The sequence below is a fragment of the Coptis chinensis genome, chromosome 1, assembly GCF_015680905.1.
Source record: "Coptis chinensis isolate HL-2020 chromosome 1, ASM1568090v1, whole genome shotgun sequence".
Classification (NCBI taxonomy): Eukaryota; Viridiplantae; Streptophyta; class Magnoliopsida; order Ranunculales; family Ranunculaceae; genus Coptis; species Coptis chinensis.
In genome coordinates, this window is record NC_141456.1 from 77137628 (window position 1) to 77160118 (window position 22491).

General features: G+C 36.1%; 1 protein-coding gene and 1 pseudogene across 1 annotated transcript; one reads left to right on the plus strand and one right to left on the minus strand.

Moving 5' to 3' along the window:
- The first annotated feature begins 16030 nt into the window (after positions 1-16030).
- LOC147525242 (uncharacterized) lies at positions 16031-16714 on the plus strand. The gene has a single exon (XM_086578785.1). It carries the CDS (start codon positions 16031-16033, stop codon positions 16712-16714), a length of 684 nt encoding a protein of 227 aa, XP_086434911.1.
- Positions 16715-20104: 3390 nt separating this feature from the next.
- Positions 20105-22250, minus strand: LOC147525243 (receptor-like protein 18; annotated as a pseudogene).
- Between the last annotated feature and the right edge of the window lie 241 nt (positions 22251-22491).

Genomic DNA, 22491 nt, shown 5'->3' on the forward strand with positions numbered 1-22491 from the left:
TAGCCAACTTTTAGCTTGTCAGAGTTTTAGCTTACGAGTCTTAGCCTGTCAGAGTTTTTAGTTTGCTCTCACTATTCTTTCATTTCATACTTTTAATTTTGACTTGCAGCACTATTTTAATACGTCTGTGTTGTGGATGCAGTGGTCAGACAAGAAGGCCTATAATGAAACCCTGCTGAAGCTAGGAGGTTTGTTTAAGAAGAACTTTGCAGTATATTTGGACTACAAAATTGGCAAGGACAACAAACTAACTGAGGAGATCGCTGCAGCTAGTCCCATATTCTGATCTTACTAAGAAGAGTTCTTGTAATGCTGGATGGTGGTGGATGAAATAAATATTAGTAATAGGGGGTTTAGTTGGGAACCAAGGAAGTATATGTACTTCTAGTATTTGTCTGAAATAGCTAATTATGTAGCTCTCTTATTTTTCTTAGTGAATTATTCAAGAAATAAGAACATAGTTCTGCAAATGGTCTGTGTAGCGATGAATTGATTCAAGTCCAGACTCCAAAATGCTTACTTTGAACAAAAAAATTACTAGCTGACAGGAAGTATGTTACAAACTCTGACTAAAAATAATACTAGCAGCGTTAATACTAACCCAGCCCAAAACTCTAACAGGAAGTATGTTACAAACTCTGACAGGGTATGTTCACTTGCATTAATACTAGCTACGTTCAGCTATCTTACTTTGGAGATATATGTGGAGGGAATTCTTATTATGGATGCTCAATGCGGGTAGTAGTTATGACCCAAATCCTCACCATCTTATTCTGACAGAAAAATAACCAATGGTATTGTTTTCAAAATAACCAAAATTTGAAACTGGATTTGCTATTACAAACCCTTAACCAAAATTCGAAATAACCAATGGTATTGCTATTACAAACCCTTAACTCACATAACTAAAACTGAACATACCCTATCCCTTGCCTTAACTCTGACAGAACTAAAGCCAAATAGATCAATACAAAATTCAAAATTGGATTTGCTATTACACACCCTTAACTCCGACAGAACTGAAAACTTTGACAGACACACCCTTAACTATGATAGAACTCAGCTTGCACCAATAACCAATTCTTCACAACACCAGCTACATTCATCGTAAATGACGAAGTCTTCTCAACAAGTAAAAACACCGCAAGATTCAATCCAAAGCTACTGCAAACATCAAAGGATCGAAGGATCAGTTTACACAAAATGGCAAAGAATAAATTCTTCAGAAGCATTGAAAGATCACAACCACAGCATAATCATTTTCATATATCAAGTAGAGGGTCAGAAAAATACCAAAATGCACAAAGCATGTGCACCCCTCTAACATATCATAGATTGCGTATTAACCAACAAACCAAGCAACCTAGCAGCCAAAAATACTTACATTTCACAAATTACGTCTTATTTTTCTCTAGACAATTTCCTGAGTCATGGTTAGCAATCTTTCCACAGTTTCTACACATTCTTCCTGGATTGTTTAAGGGCTATATCTTTGGGGGATTTCCATCTCTCCGTTTTCTTCTTCCTCCCTTTTGTTTGAGAAATGTTGGGATTCAAAATCAATATCTGAAATAAAGATTTGGAAGTCAAAATCAAAAAAAAAAATTATATCAAATTAAACATTATAATAAATCAAATAACATTAAACACTAAACCTATATCAAATTAAACATTAATATCACAATCATAACCTGTGAGGTATCAATGAAAGGCTCTTCAACTAGATCATCTTCATTATCTTCATCTCCTTCGTTCGAAGCTATATTCAACGTTGAGACATGCTTAGCCATTTCATCCATCTTTTCTATAAAATATGAATAAGCCTCAACACTATTCCCCGCATCGTAAGCCACTTAAGAAATAACCTTGATACAATGAGCCACTATCAAAAGTTCATGGTTTTCATGGCCGGCCACTAATCCAGTATGAAACTCCGTTCTATACGTGTTTTCCTTTTGCATCCACCGCTTTAAAAAAAATGCCTTGGAATCTCTTCGATTTCGTAACACTGAAAAATCTTTAACATGTGACCACAAAGTAACCCCATAAATTGAAAATACTTACATTCACAGTCTCCCTCTAAGGTTCCTCTATTGAAACTCACTTTCCAAACGGACTTCTTCTGCGGGTCTCTGAATTTCACCATGTAGCTTCCGGTTCCATTGTTAACAATCTCGTCCCCATCAATTTTGTACTCCATCTTTGCCTTCTCTAATTGCTCCTTAAATTTATTGAATGCATTAATCGTATAGACCTTCGCAGCATGCATAAGGAGGAAAGCATCTTTAGCCACAATTTGTGAACTACGCTCAGTGCGGTAATCAGCATCTCTTTCATTCCTAGCAATCAAAGCCAAAGATCTCTCATTACCATGTACAAACTCCATCAGCATAGTGCTCGAATTTACGAATTGGTCGTAATGAGAATTCATCAATTCATTACCATGTACAAACTCCATCAGCATACCAGTAAAAAAAAGGTCATTGAGATAACAAGGAACCCATTTCTCCCACATATTATACATTTCTGTCAACCAAGGATTTGCAGACAACTCATTCTTCTCTATTATTGTACACCATCTTCTTTCAAAATCAGCAATCTTATACGAGTAAGAAATAATGTTTTTCAAGTCAGTTACCAGTGTCTCAATTTTAGTAAAGGACAGCTTCTCTTGAAATTTATGCATAATATGCCAAAGATAGTAACGATGACGAGTATCAGGGAACACTTTTGCAATGGTTGTAGTCATCGCTCTATCCTAGTCAGTGATAATTGCAGTTGGCGCATGACCACCCATGGCTGCAAGCCAGACCTTAAACAACCATATGAATGTATGTTCTGTCCCATCAAGTAACAACGCGCAACCAAACTGAATCAATAGCATATGATGATTGCCTCCAGTAAAAGGGGCAAAAGGCATAGAGTATGCATTCATAGGATATGTGGTATCAAAAGAGACAACATCCCCAAAATACTCATACTGCACTTGAGACCTCCCATCAACCTAGAAAAAGTTTACTGTAGTCCTATTTTGATCTAGATCAATAGCATAGTAAAACTGGGGATTCTCGGCACTCTTCTACATAAAATATTTATGCACGGCAATTGCATCACCTTCTTTAGGCATCTTTCTAGTCAAACCATAATGATGGTTCCAGAAATCCTTATTTGTAAACCCAACTTCTTCCCCACTAAAAACAGCTGCAACTTTACCAACAAGTAAACCATTTTCACCAAAAATCTCAGTTAACTTCTTCACCGCTTCAGGCATATTTTTGTTCGATCTCATGCAATTTCTCTTTGCTGGACTAACCAAACTGTGGCTATGGTCATTATCAGTGCAACTTACATAGTATATATCTTCGTTTTTTCTTTTTGTAACACGCATTCTAGTGGGGCAACTACACTTGACAGTGCTAGTATTTCTAGAAACACCCATTTATCCCACTTCTCTCTTGCTATGGACCCCTTCACTTGAACAAACTATTAAATAGCCCGTAACCAAATCCACTCTGCCTTTTTTTCGATCTGTCGACTGAACATGAGTCTCAAATCCCTCTTGTTGACCATATTGTTTGTAGTAAGTCTTTTCATCGTCAACACTACTAAAAGCCATACCTACAAACGGACAACTAGTCTATCTGGGGATTTATTCGACGAAGACCTAACAACTACGTCCTTGTCCATACTGATTGTTACATTATCTCACATTGACTCCATTTCTAAGTTTTGGATTCGAGTTCAAATGCTAGCTAGCAAGGGAAAAGGCAAATCACACATAAAACTATCATACAACTGAAATTTAACATACCATATACAAAAAAAATTGATACCCACAAACTGCTTCGCACAGGAAACCCACAAAAAATAATAATAATGAATTTACCAATTTCAGTTGAGTTGATACGCCATAATTCAAATGAACCTTGCCACTTGATGAGTTTGTTTGCTGAGTTTGTTGAGTTTGTTGTTTGAAAATAAACCCAATTTTTTACCTTTCGTGAGTTTGTTTTTGTGAGTTTATGAAAATTTTGAAATTTCGTATTTTGTGAGGTTAATTCCGAAATTTTGTTTTTTAATCTTGATCAAGATTGTTTGGATCCAACGGCTGTTTTGCCTGTTTTTTTGGCTGTCTCGAAACTCATGTCTCCCTAGCCAAACCGATATATATATATATGCCGGCTACGTTGACATGCTATTCTAACATACTCCCTTGACATTGTTGGGATATTTAGCCTTTACAAAGCCAATGAACATTTATTATTTATACATGATGATTAAATACACAAATCTTATTATTATGCATATGGGTGAACTAATATCATAGGATGAAACCATACGTTCCATAAGTAATATAATTAGAACAATCAAGCATATGAAGAGTCATGTGCGGGAGATTTGATTGTATCTATTTACCTAGAATGCTCACAGTTAGGGGTGAAGTCGGACACTTCACTTATAAGACTGTAATATACATAACTGCTCTATGATAGGATGATGATATCTCAATCATTTGAGTATGACTCTAAGTTTGTATATTGGTGTAGTCACATGACTGACACTGAGAGGATCATAGTGAGAACACACTATAAATTCGTTGTTAAGGTTAGTGTGCAAATCTCACTCTACCAATTAAACCCTAGACTTGAGGAATTGTGAAAATTCATTGTGTCTCAAATTTATTACTTTGAGACATTAAAAAGTAATGTCTATTCATATACTAGACTTGACATTTTGGATAATGAATATAGGTCGTCTTGAATCACAAATTCTAATAAAGGATCCGCCACTCTACGGAGTTATGTATTAGGAAATTGTGACATAACTAATTGAGCTCAAACCCGACCGGTATAAGAAATAGTTTCTTAATGCTCAATTTATGTTGAATGTCACATTGTGTCAATTAACATGGGTGTGACAGTGAATAACAAATTCTCAATGGTCTAATTGTGAATACAAGTGAGGTCGATGGACTTAGATATAATTAATAGTAGGAAAGGACTTTCTTGAAAGTTCATGAGGCCTTATTGTAAATATGGATTTGTTAATGGGCACTTTCCATATTAAAGAGATATATATTAAAAGTGTTTTAGTATATCAAGTACAAGTATTTGTATGACAAGGATTTGTCCTCTTAAGTTAAGATTTGGAATCCTAAATGGATCCCACTACACACACTTACGTATTCTCAAAATTTCTCTATATAAGATAATGACTTTTTGGTGAAAGAGACCATTACTCTTTCTAGGAAAAGTATAACTAAATGTTAGAGAAAAGCAAAAGTGTTTTGTGGTGTGTTGTATGGGGAATACTACTAGAAGGCTGAAAAATACGTTTTTTGGATTCAACTTTGAAAAGTTTTTCTTTATTGTCAATCTCCAATTTCGGCTTTGAAGGTATTTTTCTTTTAATTCATTTTTGATCAATAATAGATTAGCATATTAAAGATATAGGATTAAAGTAATCCCAACAATTGGTATCAGAGCGGGTCATGCTATAATCTATTTTTGATTTGCTTTTAAATAGAATAATCAGATCTAAAATTTTTATATAAGATATATGGTAATTTCATATCTGCATGTTCTAAGTAATAAAGGTACAATTTTTTTTAAGTATTGGAACATACTATTTAAAATTGAATGAATGAAAAGATATATTAACATTGTTAACATGAGATGTTAGTTTCATTAATATGATCTTTTTGTGGCACGTATATATTGAAGGTCTGTACAATTTTTTTTTTTTATATAAATTTTGTACAAGATTTAAAGTCTGCATAAAGTCTGGAGTCTAATACATTTTTTATTTGTTATGTTATGAGTATGACACTGAGTCACACTTAATTCATAAAAAGAAAAACAAAAACAGAATCGGTTAATTGTACATAAGGTAAAAAGACATTGGACTATATAAAGATATAGCTATGGTAGTTGCTACTGACACTTTGAAGACTTGTACTACAGTAAATATTCATTTGCATATGGCATGTGCAAATGTGCAATCCTCTTTGTTTTTTCGGTATGCATTTTCTTAAGGTATTGAGACCACTTTTTATATTAGCAAAATATATTGGGACCACATGTACTAATTCATCTAGTGTAAGCCAGTAAAGGACAAAATATTCTTAACTAAAAGTGGGTAGACTTTGCAAGCATTACACTAATGTTGGTTCTATTGTCTTGTTACTAATGGGTCATAGTGCATGTGCATGCTATTCTTGTAAAAACATAAATATACATAAGTACGTAAGTACGTAAGTAAAACCTCACCTAGAAAATGAATTCAAACCTAATTTTTGTGGATATCATCTACTCACCATCAACATCATCTCTACAAAATTTCGACTCATTTGGAAATCTCTAACTTAGACAAAATTATGATTGCAAAAATACTATTTTCTGGACCGTTAGATTTCTTTTTAAAGATGACAACAATTATTAGCTAAGTTAGAGGTTTCCAAATGAGCTCAAATTTTGTGAAGATGATCTTTTTGGTATGTAGGTAATACCCACAAAACATTAGAGTTGAATTCATTTTCTAGGTGATATTTTACTTACGTACTTATTTTAACTTTAAAATAAGTATTAAAATATATATATATATATATATAATATATATATATATATATATATATATATATATATATATATACATAAAATACAGGGACCATGTGTTGTACTACAAGGTAAGAACTATATTATTTTAGACGTGTGCACAGTTCAATGACTATATTGTCTACTGAAACTAGAAGGAAATGTACAATACTTTTTCATTGCATGAGATGCACAAACACTAGACACATGGTAACTAGTAGTTTACTTCTTGTTATATACATATCTGTTCCAGGAAATATAGGAGTACATGACATGTATATTTTCAAGCACATGATTATTAATAAATTAATAAGTACACATTTCGCATGCTAAATTAGATCTTTTTCTTATATGCATACATGATAGTTATGAGATAACTATTTGCATATGATGCAAGCTATTTAGTTTTTCCACTAGTAAACTGATATATTAATGATAGATCTTTAATTTTAGAATGAGATGCATAGACTGTTAAAAGGAAAAGTAGAAAGATGTCATTGTCTTAACGTTGAATATTTATTGATTAATACCCTCGGTCTATATAAAGCAAGTGGTAAAGGCATTTAATTTACGAATTGAATCCCTTACTACACCGTTATCAATTCAATAGAAATTATATTTTTAGAAGTAGTTAATATTAGGGCTGGCAATGGGTTGGGTAAGAACCGATACCCGATTGGGTCCAAACCAATACAAGCGGGTCTGGGACAGGTAGTTAGCATATTGGATCGGTTCTAGGTCGATCTTGAAAATCAAAGCCAGACTCTTATTGGATTTGTTCTAGATTAAGTATGTACCGAACCGTTATAAGCCTGATCCGATTAAAATTTTTAGTCTTATTCTTCCTAATTTTCCTCCACCATATATTTCTATTACCGCAACATTGCAATATTTAAAGTTTCAAAATAAGATATGCAAAATACAAATATAATATTATGATATGTTTTTTACATAATAAAAAGATGGTTTCTATCTAAAGGAAAATCCTCCCTTACAAATTTGGATTTCAAATCATTCATTATGCCTTTTGGATTTGTGTACCTTGTTTTTGTGTTTAGCAAAAAAAAATTATTTAATATTTATATAACGAAAATTAGGATCCAATTATAAAAAAAACTCGGTTCATCGGGTTGAAATTGAGCTTATTGGTTAGGAACGGATCGGATCGGATCCGGAATCAAAAAAAAGTTTTCGGTTCGGTTCTGATTCTCTAACTCAAATATCCATTCGGGTCGGGTCCGATTCTGGGTCTGTATTGTTGAAAAACGAATCGATTTTGAATTTGCATATATCCGGACCGATCCAACCCATTACCAGCCCTAATTAATATGATCCCTACGGATAAATTAATTTCATGCTAAAATTATTTTTGCCTATTGTATATTCTTGAGAAGAAAAATTCATGTATGGCTAGTGGGAGTGTTTTCCCTTACGGATTTACTATCTCGCGGTTACATTAATGAATTATGATGATGGTACATTTGGCTGAAGTATAGTTGACAACCCCGCGGTTTGTGCAGTTATGTTTTAGTAACAAAAGGAATGATAATGGAAAACATATTACTTGTATGTAAAATTGATGGGTCTACTAGAACTCACCTGATAAAGTTGAATAATTTTGATGCCCTACGGATAAGAGATTGTTCATAAGTTTCCATTGCTTATATTTGTCTTAATGATACAATATTGAGGGTGTTGTATTTTTATTATATAAGCGGGTAATTGGTTTATTAAATTCCTAAAACCAATATTAAATGCATTATAATAATTTTTGTGTATATGTAAATGTTCCAGATATGTCTCAATCAAGTTTCAGTCCCTTAGCATATATCTTGAAAGAGAACGTACAAGTTAACTGGTCCTAATTATGTGGACTGGAAGCGTAACATTAACATTATCTTGACTGCTGAAAGTTACAAATTCGTTCTTACTACCCCTTGCCCCCCCTGAACCAGCATACAATGCTAGTGCAAGGCTGAAAGATGAATACAAAAAATGGCAAAAGGCTAATGAGATGTCCAAGTGTTATCTCCTGGAATCCATGTCAAACGTACTCCAGCACCAACACCAAAATTTTGGTACAACTACTGAGATCATGACCAATTTGCAAGAGATGTTTGGCGAACAAAATCGCACTAAATGTCAGATTGCAATGGCAAACCTGATGAATACAAAATTGGATGATGGGACTCAAGTAAGAGAGCATATCATTAAAATGATTGGCTATGTCAATGAGTTGGAGATCCTAGGCACTTAAATAGATGCCAATTCTCAGGTTGATGCTATTCTTCAGTCTTTGCCAGTTTCATTTAATCAGTTCAAGTTGAACTACAACATGAACAATATGGATCTGACACTGCCAGAGTTAATGAACTCTTTGCAATAGGCTGAAGACTTAGTTAAGGTTAAGCCTAGTGTAATGGTCTCAGAAAATGTTGGTGTTTCCAAGCCTAAGCCGAAAGAAGCCGAAAGACAAAGGCAAGTAGAAAAGAGGTAAAAAGTTTGCCCTTGGAGCAAAAGGGGGAGTGGAGAAGAATTCAGGAGCAAAAGGGGGAGTGGAGAAGAATTTAGGGGCTAAAACAAAAAGTAATGAAAAGCCTGGTCATGGGAAGCGGAATTAAAGTAATCCCAACAGACATACACAGTCAACCGTCAGATCTTTTATAATCTAACGTCCAGATTTACGTCTCTAGTTAAAAAACCTAACAACTAAAAAAAAGGCTAAATCTATGGTGCGCGAGATGTATGGTGCACCATTACATCTCGGCCACTCATACCAAGGGGTGCGTGTGTATTTAATGGCAAAAATACTTATCCAAAGGCCCATATTACCTGCGCAACCATACGACTTGCGCACTGAAGACATGCTCAAAAAAAAAAGGCAAAACTAACATTTCAATTTTCTCACGGAAATAAAAGTCTTCTTCTTCATTTACATTTAAAAAAACTCTGGTTGTCGTTATATACTCAAACAAAAATAGAGAGAAAAAACTTATGTTTTCCCATTTCTACTAGTTTCATCATTTCAAGCAATCGTTGAATATCGATTTATATCAAATATGACATTTTATTAACTCTTTCAAATGGTTTGCATGGAGGAGATGAATATAAGATTTGAGCCTCCTTTTATAGAAGTTGAAAATCATCATCGATTCCAATCCATTTGCTTTTATTTTCTAGATACCCAGAGAAAATCAACATAATTTTTTAATTTATTTATTTATTTATTTATTTTGAATTGTTTTTATAAAAGACCTGTTTTTTGTTTTGCCGATTCCAATAACCGAGTTTCTGAAGAACCCGCCACTTCATGGCAAATCGGGCAAACATTGAGTTGAAAAAGAATTCGGTTGTTATCACTATACTCGAGAAAATAAAAATTAAGGCATCAAGTAGAGTATGGTATTATGAGTTAATGACTAATCATATTTTGATTAAGCATCGTATAAAATATTCATTGAACAAAATTTAAAATTTGCTTCTCAGTATGCCAAGTGCTAACAAGATATGAGGTTATGTCATGAGGTAAAACGCATGATACAAATGACAAGTGCTTATCAATACAAGAAAGTAAAGCATATGAAAGTTAAAAACCAGCTCTTTCTTTAATTCAAATTCAAAAGGTATATATTAATTTAAGGAGCTCTAATTAGTAACAGGTAAATCCGAACTGCCATCGATTAGGCTCTTTTCTGTGTTTGGATTGTTGCGTAGAACTCTTTCATGTTGCACTCATGCGCATAGTACAAAATATCGCGATATATCGCGATATATATCGAGATTTCAGAGAAGGGTAAATAAATATCGCGATACCAATTTGGATAAAAACCAGTGCAAATATCGACGATTTTTGTTGATATTTCGCGATATTTCCACAATATGTGTGATTTATACGATATTTTCGGAGAGAATTGGGTGATTGCAAACTGACGAAGAAGAAGAAGAAAAAAAAAAGGTGATTGCAAACCGACAAAGAAAAAAAAAAGGCTACTCCTACCCTCTCCCACGCAAGCTACTCTATCTCCCACGCGAAATTTTGATGGCTATAAGCTCATTCTTCTCCACTCTCGGTCTCTTGCAGTGCTTGTGAAAATTCAATTGCAGAGCTCAATAAGGTAAGCTTTCTTGTCTCCTCCCATCCATGATTATTTGCTTCGTGTATAACTTTCCAACTCTAAATACTGTTATTTGTTTTAGCACTCATTTAAAAGTTTGTTTTATTAATAGATTAGTAACTTAACTTTTGATTCTTCTCTGTGAACTTTAACGTGTCTAGCATGATATTGCAAACTAGGGTCAAGTGAGGCTACAGAACTCTTTTCACTAGTAATAGTTTTCAAGTTTTCAAGGTTATCTTATTTTGGTAATTGGTCTCAAATTTAGAAATGTTCGCTCCGATTGAAATGTTTAGTTAGTGATTCGATCCAAACAAACTTTAAAACTGACTTCATACTTGAAACCACGAAAGTACAAAGAAAAAATAAAAATAATAAAAATAAAAGTACTACTAACACGTAAATAGAGAAATGGGCATACCATTTACAGCCGGGATCTTGGTTCGGTGATCGAACTACAACAATCGGAACCTCGAACTTCGGGGTTGTGATTGATATATGGCTCAAAAAGTTATCTCGAGAGAGCATTGTAACCATAATTGCTAAGAACCATTATGTAGCCATTTTCAACCTTTGGTTCTTTGAAGGACAACCCCATAGATACTTCTTTGAAAATTTCTCTGTTCACCTTCTTACCATTTTGATGAATGATAGGTTCCTTTCCTTTGAGTTTTTGGCGTGCTTGTGGTGAAACCGACTGGAGTTTGGTCTATTGGCCCTAAGGACAAGAACTAGATGCCCTCGCGACATCCTGCCTCATACTATTTTGAGATGACGAGACATTGTCTTTTCCTTGCTCTCTCGAAGTGGCTCGGATTCTTGAAACAGGCTTGAGTTCTTTTTACATCGCATCTGGTATGAGTCCGAGGTGATTTAGGTTCATTTGTTCTGTCTCTAGACCACAATCTAGATGAAGTAGGCTTTGGTTCATTGTTGTTTCCTCGTTCTCTAAAGTGGCTCCGCTGTGGAAACCGGACTTGCATTGCTTTGTTATGAGTTTGAGATATATTATGTCCATTTTGTGTGTCCCTAGTAACCAATCCAGTGAAGAAGGCACAGTCTCGTAATCTTCCCCTAGGAAAAGGCTGGGAAGCTGCTATTTCCTTTCCTCGACTCGGGACTACGCCGTGGAGTTACACCTCGACGATTGGAGAGGGTAACCACCGAATGTGAAGCTTCGACTTTTGTGTTGTGTCAATTTAATTTCTTCGGTTGACGCTCATAATCACTAGAACTCGGGATTCCTTCCTCTTCCTTGCTTCCTCCACCGATAACATCATGACCAAATAAGATTACTTACATTTCACTAAAGTCAGAAAACAAGCCCAACAATTCACCACAAAAATGATATAAAAACAATAACCACCTGATTTTTCCCATCTTCAAATATCACATCGGCAAGAACTCTATAGTTTTCCTCTTCAATAGGTTCCCAGTTTTATACACTTTCAATAAATTCTTCAATCTTGTTTCAAGAGTCTTGTCATCAACCCCTAGAGCTCTCATTGCAATAAATGCCTTTTTATGTCTTGGAACTTCTGCCATCCCTGAACCAAATCATTCAACAACCATAAAACCACCATTACTCACAAATGTAGTACTAATTGATTTCTTGAAAGTCGATGTATTAATAGCCAGGGCCAGATAACAATTCGGAAACTCGTGATTGTGGCATATATTAGGACATATATATGTTAATTGCTTGCTTGAAAGCTTATGCATGGTTCCTAGCGTTGTTAAAGTGATGAAAGAGCAAGAAGCAGCTAGACATAGCATGTTCTGGGATACGCTTTGGTGCGTTAGATGAAATCATCATTTTTCGCTTTTAGCCTATACTATTTCTCATATTTGTACCCTATAATGGTTTTCAATGACTTAGAACTATATATGAAGGTCTTTTAGGTACAAAACTGATTCACTTGTACTAAATGGATGAGTTAGTAAATGGTGATATTTCGTAGTGCCAATGACCAAAATGTTGCATACTGGTTCGGTTGTTGTAGCACTCCTTTAATGCCCAAGTAGTATGCTAGATTGTCAAATGGTATTAGGCGGCATGTTTGTATCTACGTTAATTGTTGTTGTATATTTGTGTAGGGGTCCCTATAAATAGAGATGCATGATCTTTTTTTATTTTTTGTCTTTCTCATTTGAATATGAAGCTGGAGAAAGAACTACCTCGCTGAAGAAGCTCTTGTTGGCCAGATTCAAGCAAAAATACAGGTTCCTAGAAGTGAGTCTACTTCAATATGATTGGATTTATGTTTTCGTATTGTTTTAAACCGTGTTATTGTTGTTCAACCATATAGCATTTCATTGAAGTGAGAATGTTATGTATGTCTTTTTTGGTAGACACCATTTGATGTGATAAATCCTTGAGAAAAATAGTTTTTTAACTCTTAAGAACATGCGCTTGTAAAACAGTTAACAAAAATGCATACATTCACTCTAACAATATATGCATATTGGTGATGTTACTGGATATGGAGTATGTATGCGCTTCAGCATTATCTATTTTACATCTATTTCAACTTTCAACATGTTTTATATATCTTCTACCATTTCGCCGATTCCTTGAATATTCCTCAGATTTTATCCCTAAGTGCTTAATACCAAACCTTCTCCTATGCCACTAACCACCATAGCAGTCCAGTTTCTGGTTTTGCAAGACATGGTAGTAATCTCTGTGACTTGCGACGATAATATTATGCATGTTTTTTCTTTTCTTTTCCCTATCACGTTAACAGAAAGTATTGTATATCGGATTTTGTAAAGGATGGTGGCGAACTGGTGACCAGGGAGGAGAGGAAAAGGATGGTGAAAGAACGTAGTGATGCGGGGGCATCTATTTCAGGAAAGCGTCCTGCAAGTGAAGTGGAATTTGTGAGGTCGTCGAAGCAGCCTGGAGGGGATGCGGAATTGTCGAGGATTATGATTTCTACTCGACGAACTGCTGCGAGAGGAGGGGCTGGTACTCCTAGGCCTGCTCCTCGGGGGAATAGGAGGGAGTGGTCTCCACTTGAGCTGGAGGAGGTGGAGTTTGTTCCTGGAAGTTCAGCGAAGCAGAAGGCGGGTTCCTCTGAGGAGAGGGCGGCCAAGGTGGCCAAGGTCGCGCAGCATACTGTGTTGCAAACTTCAGCTGAGCGAACTGGGTTAAAAAGCGGGAGAAACATCAAGCTGGGACTGAACTTGAGGATGCCCGCCTTGGAGGAGTGGATGCGTGCACGGGTTTTGGAATGGACACTTTGCTGGAAAGGGGAAGGCTCTTTGCTTTTACCAAGGGAGGCGGAAAGAAGCGTAACACCATAGTCTCGGTGACGAACCGGATCGCCGCCTGGTCTACGTTGATGGCGGTCCGGGGGCGAAAGTGCTCTGTGAAGAAAACGGATCGCAACTTCAAGGTGGCCCCGATCGCGAAGCTATGTCTGGGCGTTTCAGTCTTGGATGGGGACAGGGAGGGAGATGGACACCAAGAGCTTAAGGCGTAATCTAAGAGCGATGGATCCGGCTCAATGCTTGATAAGCTTTGATGTTCGTGGAGGTGTTGATTTATTTTTGATGAAGCGATCCGAACTTAGATGTTATGTGTTATTATGCAGCCGTTGACGGGATATCAAAAGTTGAAGCAAATAGCACTGATCCCCTGAGTTGGAGAGTGGCGCGAAATGGAGAAGGTGAAGGACGAAGTTGGCGAATCTCCGGGCTATCCGGAGATGGAGAAGAAGGAGGCGGAGGAATGTCGAAGAAGAAGAGTAATGATAAGGCATTGGAGAGGATGACATTGGCGATTCTGGCAAAACGCCAAGAAGGGAGGAGGAGCTGGCAAGCTTTATGAATCGAGTATGCCAAGAAATGCAAAGCCGTTGCCAAGGAAGCACGGGATGCATACAACGCTCGACAAATATGAGGACCTAGAAACCACCTACCTTCTATTGAAGTGGAATCGAAACGGGCCCTTGGTACACCGAGGAGGAAGTACTTGGGAATGTCGGGCGATGTTCCGTCCACCAAACATTGTCGTTCTGGATATATGTATCGATCCACGATGAGTGTGTAGAAGTGACTATCGTGGTCGTGGCTAAGGATATTTGTCTGCAATGTTATAAATAAAATATGATGATATAGTTAAGTTACGAATGTCTTAAGTGTTAGTTATATTTGCTTGATTGAATTGTGATTTGCAAGAGGGTAGACCCTACTAACTCTTTGTGCAGGGCGCGTGTCTACCCTATGAAAAACTAACTTGGGTAAAGGTAAAAGAAAAGTTAAATATAGTTATTTTGTATAATCGCGTATATGATACTTTGATTATTTTGTTAAGGGGAATAAGGAACTACGATGCCTATGAGGGAGGAACTACCTGCCTTATCCCTAAATCACTTACATCAGCTTTATGCTTACCCCCTCGTAATATGTTTTTTTGCATGGGGGTGCGTTCTGTGTTGGAACGCAGATGGAGAACAGCAGTGGGAGACCTAATCGCGGCTAAAAGGTATTGTATTTGATCAATTTTATTTGTTTTATGATGAAGTTGTATCATATTTGAGCTCTTTTGTTTTGAAAGATGGGTTTTGATGTATAAGTAGTGTGGAGGACGTGATGTATATTGTTGAGGTTGTTATGATAACGTAGAGATGTATGTATGTTAGTTTGTATTGTATAAGACCTATATTAGGGTTTCTTGGATTTGTTTGTATATAAATTGTTTTCTTTTGATTTGAGGGTTGGTTACTTGACTTAACTGGCACTAGTCGAGATGGTTAAGTAGCCGGTTCTACGAATCAGTATATCTTTTAGTATGTGGGTGTAGTTTTATTGGATTTCCAAGTTATGACAGGATTTAAGTTTATGAAATGTTAAAAATACAGAGGAAATTCTGCCAAAATTTTTGTAGGATTTTTTTTATTCGAGGATTGGTTACTTGACTTAACTGGCACTAGTCGAGATGGTTAAGTAGTTGGTTCTGCGAATCAGTATTTCTTTTAGTAGTTGGGTGTAGTTTTATTGGATTTGAAGGTTATGACAGGATTTAAATTTATGAAATGTCGAAAATACAGAGGAAACTCTGCCGAAATTTTTGTAGGATTTTTCTGTCTCTGTGTAGTTTAGGTTTTGCTTAGTTGGTCTATATCACGTCCTGAGTTTTGTAATAATTAAAGATGTCACGTGTCTTTGGTATTCAGTGACTGTTTTATTGTTATCTTCATTCTCTTATCTCTTATCTCTTATCTCTTATCTCTCTGGAAATGCTAGGGCTAGTTGTTCTTGTGTGCGCGCATCTGTGCTGAAGATTCATATGTGAAGGAATCATCATAAGAAAAGATGATGAAATTAGTCTCAACAGAAAAGATGATGAAATCAGTCTCAGCAGAAAACGTCTCTGAAATCAATGAGAGTTATATTGATAAAAGCATGGGAATAATGATGGTCAATGGTCTGAACGAGACGATGGCTAAGGTTCTAGAGTTTTTGCAAGAGGCAAAGGATCATGATCATAGAAAAGGAGAGGATCTTTTTGATTCAGTGTTGTTTGTTGGGAAGTACTTGGCGGAATCACCTTTTGCCTGCATGCTAAAGGCTCTAGATCTTCTCGAGTACCTTCTTTCCATCAAGGGTGAGGACAAACCAAGACCATTCTATTCTGTTTTATTTATGTTTCCCCTATTGTCCCAAATAACAACCTCCATTGAAGGATGTAAAATCCTGGCTTCAACCAAAGGGCTGCAATATGTTGTAGATTGCCTGATCAAGATGATGGATGCGGTTTATGGCAGTGATGGGGAGGATACTAGTGGGAGCATAGTTTTGGCAAGTGATGTAATTGAACACGTCATATTGACAACTGATGAAGTGGATTGGAGTTGTGTTGGTCGTCTCCTGAAGACGTTAGAGTGTTGGATAGACTCTATAGGCGAGGCATCTATGGACATCAGGGTTACAGGCCTTCACGCTCTCATCATGGATTCAATCACAACAGAAGATCTAATAGATGCGCTATATGATTAAACGCTCAGTGCAAGTGCAACAAGTATTGTAATATGTAGAAAAAAAATTCAAGATTCATTGTTAAAGAATGAAAAGTCAATGTAATATGTAGGAATTCTGAGGTGTATTTTTGAGTATTAAAGAGTAATTTATATTAAAAGTATGATCGTAGGGGGAATAATATATTTATATATATTATGCACGTGTCCAACACAAATCAGGAAAACTCATGGAAGATCATTATAACATAACACCTTGTCTAGAACGAGGTGATAACCTCCAGGACTCATGATAGATCGTTACAACATAACACCTCGTCCAGAACGAGGTGACAACCTAGCACATGCACGCTAACGGCGCGAACGCCAACGTAACGTGTGTTAGTTAAAGTCGTAGCATCAGTCGCGCTTATAAATACACTGTCTAAAAGCTCATTTATTCTCATCAAGACAGGGACTTGAGCTGACAGAGGAAAGGGGGGAACAATGTCTGACTTGATTCAAGTTCATCACAAAATCTTGATATGTAGGCAGCTCGTCCCAAAGCGAGCTCAGTCAAAACTCGACCCATCACAATCTTCTCCATTATTCACACTTGTAAGGACTGATCAAATTCAACCTTTATAATGACCACATTCAAAGAAAATATAGATATTTGTCGATATTTGTGGATATTTATCGATATTTGTCGATATATCGCGATATATCCACGATATTTGCAGTCAGAAATACCCACACATAGTCTGTGGATATTTGTCGATATATCTCGATATATCTCGATATATCCACGATATTTACAAATGCCCAAATGTAATATATCCCCACACAGGGGGATATATCCACGATACATATCCATAAATCAGAAGTCGATATTTTGCCATATCCCGATATTTTGTACTATGCTCATGCGAACTGACAATTTATCGATAGTAACAACACCATTAACTTGCAGACTTGCAATCCTATTAATACAACAGATCAATACAATTTTCTTATTTAAGTTGGTCAGAAATTAAGAGCCGCTTCCAAACATAATTCGTTTTTGAATCATCGACCAGTGTATCCATCCTCAACTTTCGAATTTAAGAGTCAGAGCAGGGAGAGTACAGGTTAGAAAATTGGTAGTTTAATTTCCTCCCCCTTCTTCCCTCTCCCAAAGTGCTTACCACAAGAGGAACCGAATCCTTACAAGGTACACTCTTCTTATAAACATCTCCCAGATGAGAGGGTGAAAACCCATCCCTCAAAAGTGGATCTTTAGAAAGGCGTCAAGTTTTGAGTTCTCAACATTAGAGATGATAATATTTTGTTCCACATTCAGAAGAAGCTCGTCAAAACTATATATATCGGCTATTCAGGCTAGTTCATCTTTGTTTATACGTGAATGAAAGAAGAAGATGAAAAGGTTTTTTCGTTTGTGGAAAAAACAAAATGTCAGTTTTACCCCTCTTGTTTTGGACCATATTGTGTTGGGCAGATCCCAAAAAAAAACAATTATTACAAGTGTGTCATTGGTCCTAAAAAGTCTAAAAAAACAATTATTACAAGTGTACCATTAGTCCCAAAAAGTTGAATTCGAAAACCCCAAGTTTAAACGGCCGGCTAGGTCGTTTGTTGTGCAAACCAAACGATCTGGTCACACCGTCTAGACTAAGTCCAAAACGATGTAGCCATGTCGTTTGGGATTTGGACTTAGAAAAAAACTTACCGGTGTGGTCACATCGTTTGGACTAAGTCCCAAACGACTTGGTCACACCGTTTGGGACTTAGTCCAAACAATGTGCCCACACCGATCAAGATGAAGCCAAAAAACATAACTTTATATTTTTTCAAAGTTCAAATCCCAAACGGTGTGGCCATATTGTTGGGGACTTAGTCCAAACAGTGTGGCCATATTGTTGGGAATTTTTCTAAGTCCAAATCCCAAACGACATGGCCACATTGTTTTGGACTCAGTCCAGACGGTGTGACCAGACCGTTTGGTGTGCACAACTAACGACCTAGCCGGGTCGTTTAAGCTTGGGGTTTTCGAATTTTCTCATTCAGCCACTGTACACATGCATATTCAGCCCTAGTCACGTGCATATTCAGCCCTAGTGTTTACTGTTAGTGTTAGAATATAGTTTTCATGGTTTAAAATTTAGGATGGTGGAAGAAAAGAGAAGAGAAGGGCTGAAAAGGGGAAATTCACGTTGGTTTGGGAGGTGCCCAACACAAAACAACTTTTTGGGACCAATGGCACATTTGTAATAATTGTGTTTTTTTAGACTTTTTGGGACCAATGACACACTTGTAATAATTGTTTTTGTTTTGGAGTCTGCCCAACACAATATGGGGTCTGTTAGTAACAGGACCCTTTGTTAATTAGAAACATATATCCTGTGGCCACAGGATCTAACGGTTGGCTGGGTATGTCAAGGTAATATGTTATAATAGTATGTTGACTTAGCTAGCCTGTATATATACTAGTTAATACCCGTGTCTTCGGCACATATTTCATAAAAAATAACTTAGATAAATATAAATTTACACATGAAATTTATTGTAATGGAATTTTTTTTTTGAGAAGTATGCAACTCATAAATTATAATTTGCTAGAAAACAATAACTTATTTAGTGATGAAGAGCATTTTACTTTAAAAAATAATGTCACTAATTCATTGAAAGCATTTTGGAAACCTACCCGTTATATGAACTCCACTTATACAACTCCAAAAAAACTCCACCATGAAAAATAATGAATTAGAAACTGATTTTTTTGTGGAGATGTTCTCCCCACAATATAGATCATCTTTGGAAAAAATCGATACATTTGAAGATGTCTAGACCTATCAAAAATTGCTTACAATGTTATAATATTATCCAACGGTCCAGATTTTTCAAATTTCAAAACAATTTTTGACAATGTTAAATATTTTCATTTGGGCTGACTTTTCGTAGGAAGATTCTTCGTTATAAGAAGACTATCTACACCAAAAATCAGCCATCAATTCATATTATAAATATACTTTTGGTGGTAGAGTTCATTTGCAGTTCATATAACGGGCTCGTTCTGGAAATAGGTGGATAACATATAACATTTTGAATAAGGAAAACATAACAATTACAATATTATATTCTTGAAACTAAGTTATTTGCATTTGGCATGAATGAAAAAATGTATATTTAGATTGGAGAGTGCCTTCAATAGGAAAGCTTATCAAAATGATTGAACGCTATCATATCCAAAGTTTATATTCATTTTCATCTTTGTATCACATTCACAAACACTAAACTTTAAAAGGAGGATTAATTAAAATTTGTATTAGAGAAAGAACTGAAAAAATTAGAAAGGAGAACTAACTTACTACTTGATGTCGTCTCTTTTGTGAAGAATCGGATTGCAATTCATAAATTCAACACAATCTGAGTATTAATAGGAATCACAACCCTCTTTCCTCATTGTTATCTTTTTTTTCACCATGTCCGAAATGGTACTTGGAATAGTCTCAGTGATATTATTCCTGTTCAAATCCAAGACATGGAGCCTCTTCAACCTACCAATATCAGGCCATAAAATCCCAGTGATCTTATTGTTACTTACTAACAACGACGGAGGGAAGCTTGACGCCTGGTTGTATTGAACGCTATCCAAAGTTTATATTCATGTCCATCTTTGTATACATTCACAAACACTAAACTTTAAAAGGATGATTAATTAAAAATGGTAATAGAGAAAAAACTGAAAAAATTAGAAAGGATGACTAACTTACTACTTGATGTCGTCTCTTTTGTGAAGAACTAGTTTGCAATTCATAAATTCAACACAATCTGAGTATTAAAAGAATTGCAACCCTCTTTCCTCATTGTTATCTTTTTTTCACCATGTCCGAAATGGTACTTGGAATAGTCCCAGCGATATTGTTCTTGTTCAAATCCAAGACATGGGGCCCCTTCAACCTACCAATATCAGGCCATAAAATCCCAGTGATCTTATTGTTGCTTAATAACAACGACGGACGGAAGCTTGACGCCTAGTTGTATTGCAGACCGTTAGCACTCTGGTTATGCTTGACATAGAAAGGTATGCCAACAGATGCAGCAACATTTGTACAACCATTCGGCGAAGTAAGGCTCTTCAAGTTCGTCAATCTTCTTGGCAGTTCTCCTGTAAGAGAATTATTTGAGATGTCCAAGTAAAACAGATTTTCCATCTAGTCAATCCATGGAGGGATGCTATCATTCAAGGGATTCCATGATAAATCAAAAACCTGTAACCTTGTGGTATTCAGTAACCACATAAGAATTTGGCCACGGAATGCACAATTGCCAACAGCAAGGATCATCAAGTTTTTAAACCTAGTAACATTTTGTGGAATTTCTTCCCCATGGAAATTCCTTGTGAGAATAAAGAGTAGTTATATTATGGCATTGCTGAAGTACACCCAACACCCCTGGCAAATTCTTAAAGCTATTGTTTGACAAAAAATAAATGAAAGAAACGCGAGATTTGCAAAATCATTAAGGATCTCCCCATGGAAATTATTCTTAGCAAGGCTTAAGGTTTTCAACTACCTACAACTCAATAGAGTAGCAGGAAGGGGGGCTGAGAAATTATTAGTGGAAATATCATGTGAAGTTAGATTGGGCAGTCTTGTCAAATTGAGACTGATGTTCCTTGTAGGAGAATTGTTCCAAAGGTCGAGCACTTGAAGCATTGGACAAAATGATAGAGAATATGGTAAAAGCCTAGAGAAAATATTGGAGTGTGCACTGAACTGCTCTAGTTCTCTGAGATTTCCAAACACATCTGAAACAGCCAAAGTTTTAAGTCTGAAAAGCTTACTTAGTCTTTTGCTCAACTGCCCAAAAAAGTTGTTAAAAGAAATAGATAGCTACTCCAAAGATGTCATCAAATATAATGTCTTGAAGATGGCCAGAAAGCAAATTGGAATCAACATGCAGCTGTCGAAGAGTCGTACTGCAATTGGTTAAACCTTCCGCTATGTGCCCTCCAGAAGAATTTGAAGGCGTTGCAAATTTTTGTATCAATGCGACCATTGAAACAATTACCACTTATATTGAGTACAGCAAGATTCAGATAAGCATCAATTTCAAGCAAACCCCCAGTAAAGAAATTGTTTGATATATTAAGCGATAGGATAGACGTCAAACCACCGAGCACCTGTGAAACTAATCCAAATAACATGTAGTAGCTAAGATCAAGAACCTCCAACTTCTGCAAGTTAGAAAGCTCTATGGAAATATCACCTTCCAGATTATTGAATGAAAGATCAAGCAATTTCAACTGATCTAAACCACTCCAGATTAAGGCCTCTACCATGTAAATTGAATCAGGGATGTAGATTATTGCAGGAAACACCATCCCATTTACAACAAACAAAATTATTAGACCACGCCAAGATAATGGAACCATTTGTAAGGTTCCCAACAAACTCCTTCAATGCCAATAAGTCATTTGGGTCACAACTCTAGTTCAGGGGTTCAAGACTCAAAGATGAACATATAAATGGGGCAATGAAAACCCATTTGAAGAAAGTAAGTGACATAAAATCCATCATTACCATTGCGGAAATCCAAACTAACTAAGAAGCTTATAGATCATAAATAAACAAAACTCACTGCTCGCTAAGGAAAAAAAATAAGGAAAACCAAAGCATTAAGCAATATAAAAGAACTTGAACATAACTTACATGAGATTCTTAGTGTCCACAGCCCAAGCGAGAGGGAGAGTGAGGGGTAGATGGAGGGACATAAAGAGTGAGATGGAGAACGAAAGGTTTAGTTCTTTAAATTGGT